Source organism: Fulmarus glacialis, unplaced genomic scaffold, assembly GCF_000690835.1.
Source record: "Fulmarus glacialis isolate BGI_N327 unplaced genomic scaffold, ASM69083v1 scaffold20005, whole genome shotgun sequence".
In the NCBI taxonomy this organism is placed as follows: domain Eukaryota; kingdom Metazoa; phylum Chordata; class Aves; order Procellariiformes; family Procellariidae; genus Fulmarus; species Fulmarus glacialis.
The window spans coordinates 1-5738 of record NW_009215170.1 but is presented as its reverse complement, the minus strand read 5'-3'; the positions used below and the strand labels follow the sequence as shown (position 1 = coordinate 5738).

General features: G+C 49.8%; 1 protein-coding gene across 1 annotated transcript in view; it reads right to left on the bottom strand.

Moving 5' to 3' along the window:
* LOC104077575 (butyrophilin subfamily 3 member A2-like) overlaps positions 1-5066 on the bottom strand; it is a 6743-nt gene extending 1677 nt beyond the window's left edge. Inside the window, exons 1-8 of the mRNA XM_009578857.1 lie at positions 4967-5066; positions 4010-4357; positions 2837-3118; positions 2099-2206; positions 1639-1659; positions 1216-1236; positions 380-400; positions 19-39 (exon numbers count right to left, since the gene is read on the bottom strand). Coding sequence (XP_009577152.1) covers positions 19-39; positions 380-400; positions 1216-1236; positions 1639-1659; positions 2099-2206; positions 2837-3118; positions 4010-4357; positions 4967-5066 — 922 coding nt within the window. The remainder of the gene's footprint in view (positions 1-18; positions 40-379; positions 401-1215; positions 1237-1638; positions 1660-2098; positions 2207-2836; positions 3119-4009; positions 4358-4966) is intronic.
* Positions 5067-5738: the final 672 nt, after the last annotated feature.

Below are 5738 nucleotides of genomic sequence, written 5' to 3'. Positions count from 1 at the left end.
AGCGGGGATCGAACTTACGCAGTTCCGCAGCGTATTTCTCTGAAAAAGAAAAGAAAAAAACCCCCATGTTTTTAGTAAACAGGCGCTTTTTGGGGTCAAGACCTCATCCTTTGACCCCTACGTAGCCACCAGACCCTGTTAAGAAGTCCTTTTGTGGTGCTAGACCTCCAAAATCTGCCCCGGTGAAAGCAGATGGGGGGGAAAAGTGGCCTGAAGGAAGGATTTTTGGGCACCCCGATGGGCTGGGAGGAGTTTGTGGGGTTGGTGCCACCAAGAAGTTGGGCTCAACCTCCTCTGAAGCTGGACGACGAAGGTTAGGGGAGGGTCTTCTCCTTTGTCCCAGGCTTTTAATGGGTAGGAGAAGCGAGGCAACACTCACCTATTTCCATATCGCGATCCCCTGGAAGGGAAAAAAAAAAAAATATAAATAAAAAGCAGGAAGAAATAACGTGGGATCGCTGGAAAATGCTAATTTGGTGCTGACGACTTCTCCAGGCGCCCGAGGTCCCTTTTGCTCTTTTTCCTGCCCAGGACTTTGGAAGTCGAGGGAAGGGTGGGTTGATGTTGGAAGGTGACGCAGGGTTTTTCTGGGGGGAAAAAACTGCGGAATTGATTGCCCTAAATGGGATTTTGGTGGGTGGCGTGCTCTTGTTCTCGGAGTAAAAGGGGTTCTTGGTCCTTCTCTCGCGTGATGCTTCTTCGTTAGCCTTGTTGCCATCAAAGCTAACGACTTTAATTTGGGAAAGAAGAAAATTTGGGGGTTTATTGCTTTCTCAGAGGATGTTTGGGGAGAAATACGCAAATTTGAATTTTATTTCTCCCAAAACAAGGAAGCTTGTTCTTATTGCTCCAAAACTTTATTCCTCCAAACCCGAGGAAGCTTGTTTTTATTCTTCCGTAATTTTACCACTCCAAACCCAAGCTCTCCTCGAAAGCCACACCAAAGGTCTAATTAAACGACTACAAACGTGTGTGCTATAGATGGGCTTCGTAAACCGCAGAGGTTTATTATACGAAAATAAAGAGATTTGGTCTTCCCTAAGGTCGGTTACCCAAGTTGGCCAACGCGGATGAGGTCACGCGTTTTATTTGGTCCCCAATTTCCCCGCTTCCGCCCCGCTGATTTATGACCTCCCGTGATGAAGCGAGCATCCGTCTGCAGCTCTTATTTTTCCCTCAATGACAGGAAAAAAAAAAACAACCCACATTACTTACGGATTTCTGTGTCGCGTTTCTCTGAAAGAAAAAGCAGAAATAAGCGTAAGAGGAAGTTTCCTTTCTCACAGGAAAATTGTCCGCGGCCTGGGGGTGTGGAGAACGCCGTAGAAGCTCAGCGTCAATAATGTAACTGGCAGAGCTTGGTTAAAAAAGGGGAAAAAGCAGGAAAAAATAGGGATTTTTCCAATTCTGGGGTTTTTTTTTTTTTTTTGGGTGTGCTTTCAGAATTTCAATGAAATCTTCTCAACCCTTTCCCACACCTCATAATCCTTTCAAACGGCTTCTTGGGGTGAAATTACCCCCGCCAACGCCGTTTTAAAAGCCAATTTAAGAGATGCGTGCGAGACCCAACCCTCCTTCGCTACCAAAGAAAATGCTGGTTTTATTTTCAAAAGTGTGGGGGAGAAAAGCGCCTCTTACCAAGTTCTGCGGTGTGTCGGGCTGTAAGAAAGAACAGAGAACGTCGCGTGGGTTAAAGGAAGGTTTCTCCCACACCTACGTCACGCGAGGGTGACCCGCGATGGCGGCGTTGGCCGAACATCGGGAATTTTTTTGGCTTGGTTGGTGCTGGAAGGGGTTTTGGTGTGAAATGGGGATATTTGCTCGCGTTTGAGCTCTTCCTTTACGTCGTATCCCCACGGTTTGCTTTGATGGTTCACCATGGTCAAGGTCAATGAGCTATCGGGGATGGAGATGATGCTTCCGGTCCCTAAAAAGGGATATTTTTGGAATATTTCAATGGGATAGAGCTCTAGTGAGGCTCAAATGTCTGGGGGCGGTTGGTCCTCTGAGCAGGTCCATGTCAAGTCAGTGCGCTCTTGGGGGCCCAAAGGCGCTCTTGGGGGCCCAAAGGCGCTCTTGCTCTTTCCTACCGCCTTACCTCGTAGCCGTAAGAAAAAAAGAGAGAAGGCGAGCAGCGAAGCGAAGCAGAGAGCCAGGGTCGTGAACAAAGCTGCCATCCAGGGAGAGTCCTTTGGGAAAATGGGGTCTGGAATAGGAAAAATTCCCAAAATTGCATTCATCCGGGATGCAGTTATACGTATATGTCGTGCGTTGGAGCGAACGCGGCTATACGTGAACAGGTGGTGGTGGTACGCTCTTATATAAAAGTAGTTTATCAACGTGAGCCCGTTGGAAATTCAAAACTGAAAAGAAATCCCCATGAAAAAAAAAAATTCTAAAACGTCTTTGCATTTAATGTTCTGTGAGGGGAATGTGTAGAAAAACGGTGTCTTGTAAGTGCTCGGTCTCCTCTGAGCAGCTTTATTGGAATATTTAGACCTGAGGTTGCTTTTTAATAGAAATTTTTAAAATTTTAATAGAAAATCCCCGCTTTCACGACAGTTCTTAAGAAAACTATACTGAAACCAACTTTCTACTAAAAAAAATATGATTCTGAATATCCCTGATTTGATCCCTGATGGTCCAGAAACCAGTTTTTCCTCCGTTGCACGCTCGTGATGTACGGAGCGTCGCAGCCAAAGGTACCCATCTGGTCCCCCGTGCCCAGAAGCCTCCTCAGATGCAGCCAACAACGATTGGGTGCATAAAATTAGGGGAAGAAAACCCTTATTCCCCTGGTATGACTTTGAAAACTTTGATTCTGGTGGTAAATCACCTGATACATAAATGGTCGTGTCCTTCTCCTGGGGAAGCCGCGTGTTCCTGACGGAACAGGACACTTTTTGGTTTGTGTTTCTTCGGATGACGATGGACTTCTCCACTTCAAAGAAGCCGTTTTGGTCTTGGGAGTTGGACTGGGTGAAGGACGGGAGCTGCTGGCCCTGGAAATCTCTCCACAGCATCTCAGGCTTTGGGTACCAGCCGGTTGCTCGACATCCCACTCGGATTCCCCCATCTTGGTAATCCCCCACGGAGAGGAAGGGGCTGGAACCTGAAACTGGGACCAAAAAAACCCTTCCATCAGCCAACCTGAGTGCCCATCGCGGAGAAGACCTTCTCAAAGCTTTTTCCATTCACAGCCACAAAGTCAGGGCAGCACCGGTGAAAGACTCATGGGGAAGACATCTGAGCTTGGGGTGGAATTGCTGTTATTTCTTTCTCTTTTCCTCTTTCCTCAAATGAACCCAAAACCTCATGAACTTTCAGTTTCGGGGACAGCCCGAACCCGATTTATTTACCCTCAGCAACGTCCTCAGAGTCACAGGAGGACCGTGAAATCACGCAACCCATCCAGCACAGCCGCTCCTAAAGAGAAGGATGTGGCCGAGGGAAGGTCGTGAGATGAAGCCACCTCCACCCAGAAGGACGCTCATCCCCTCTGCAGGCCACGCAAGGTGAGACCTGGTTGCTTTAGGAAGGAAAGTGCTGTCTTCAGGACATGGGAGATGCTTGGCCAACTGCAAGGTCAACGTTCTCCAGCTGGGAAACGCGTGGTGGCCATGTTCGTGTCTGCTGAATTGGGACAATTTGGAGACCACATCCTTGACAGGAAAAGGTGCACAAGGATGTGTCTTTGGGTTCAGCTGGGTCATCTCCTGCTCCTTCCATGTGATCTCTCTTGAAGCAAGCCAACTAGAGGTGAAGCCAGGGCTCTGGTCTGAGGGGCAGCCAGGAGGTTTCTCCTGGGTTAGAGGATGGTTGTATCAGGGGGTTGGTGATGGGACAGTCCATATTCTGCAGGGATCTGAGGCTGGGCAGGTCAGGAGATGCTCGCGAGGAGCTGGGCTACCAAGCAGAGAAAAAGCAAAAGGGATTTCTGAGTTGTAGTGGGCAAACGGGACATGCCAGAGGTCCCTCTTGTAGACAACCCTGACTCCCGGTTTTTTACCTGCTACCTTCAGCTCCAGCGTGGCTTCTTCGTAAAAATTCCCATCTTTGATGAGACACTGGTACTGTCCCTCATCGCTCAGCCTGGTCCTGAGGATCCTCAAGGAAACGTTCCCAACGGAGATGCCTTCTTTTAAAAACTCTGTCCTCTCCTGGTACTCGGGCATCTGGGAGGAGTAGTGGTCCTGCCCGCTGTGGTAGAGGTGGACGTAGACGGAGAACCTGGACCGAAACCACCTCACCTCCATGTTCTCGGCGTTCAGTCTCGGGGAGAGGTGGCAAGGCAGCACGACGTCTTCTCCCACGACGGCAGTGATGGGGTGGTCGGGTCCCAGGACTCTGAACTGGGCTGCGAAAGGTGGCAGGTGAGAAGAAGACACGAGCCTGAGGCACAAGCGGTTCTGCTGCTACATCCTCTGGGCAAATAATTGAATTTATTTATTGGGGTTTTTTAAGGCTTCTGGTTGGGTTTGGGGCACGTCTCCTGGAAGCAACCGTCAACCAAGCACGAAAGAGCTTCAGGGTGGGTGAAGGACCCAGCTGTGATCTGGGAAGTACCCCGAGAAGATGAGGTTAAGCGTGCTGAGATGGGAATGCTCTTGTGAGAGGAAGAAGCCACCTGAAAGCTACACAAATGATGGAGGAGAAGGTACGGAGGGAGAAAGGACAGATTTTGGGGGCACGCGAGTGCTGGAAGACCGAGCTTGGGGTCTTTTTAGATGGTCTAGGACTGAGCTAGCTCTTGAACTTCACCCATGGGGATGATGGATACCCAAACCCTCACCTCCTGGTAGGGCATTTCTTGACTGATCCTCCCCAAGCCCCCAGAACTTGCTATTTATCCCACCCAGCTTTTAAAACCCACTTTTTGCATAGTGTTAACAAGCCAGAGGGGGGGAAAAAATAGATAACGATGAATGGATGTCATGGATGAAGCAGAAGCACTGGAGATCCTCACCGCAGTCCAGCTCGCGGACGTGAAAGCCGAAGAAGAAAATCATGACACAAGCCGGGACAGAAGCGATGCGAGGGAGGCAGGAGCGTGAGGAAACCAACATCTTCCTTTCTTCTGGGGAAAGATGAACGGGGGGGGGAAATAATAATAATAAAAGAAATCGATTAAATTAATATTAAGCTGAGGGTGGTGCAGAGAACATCAAATTGAAGAGGATTTTCTAGATAAAACCTGAATAGAAAAACCTGGAGAACTAAGAAATAGTCAAAAAACCCCAAAGGTTGGATGGGACCTCTGGGATCTCCGGACCAAACCCGGCTCACAGCGGGGCCGAGGGGGTTGGGTAGCGCTGGGTCCTGTCCAGGTGAGTCTGGTACCTCCAGGGATGGAGGTCCCCGTCCTCCACGGACCTTTTCCCACCTACGCGTGGGGGAAAAAAGCCACCCATTCTGGTGTCCCCCGTGCTCCTGCTCCCACAGCCCGGGCTCAGATCAGGCACTGCTGTCACAACTCTGCAAGGGCTCAGGGCTTCCCGCAAAGGGAAAGGTTGGGGGGGGGGAGTTGATTTTTTCCAATTTGTGGGGCTCCTTCAAACGGAGGAGGGGACCTGCAAGTGAAAACGATGGTTTTTTGGGGGGAAAAATAGAGGGAAAGCCCTCCTCAGCCTTGCACGGCTCTGAGGACGTGGTGATGTGTCACCTATGTGACAGCTTCACCTATGCGACACGTCACCCCAAGGGCCATATTTTGGGGGGGGCCCAGGAGATGGGGGGGG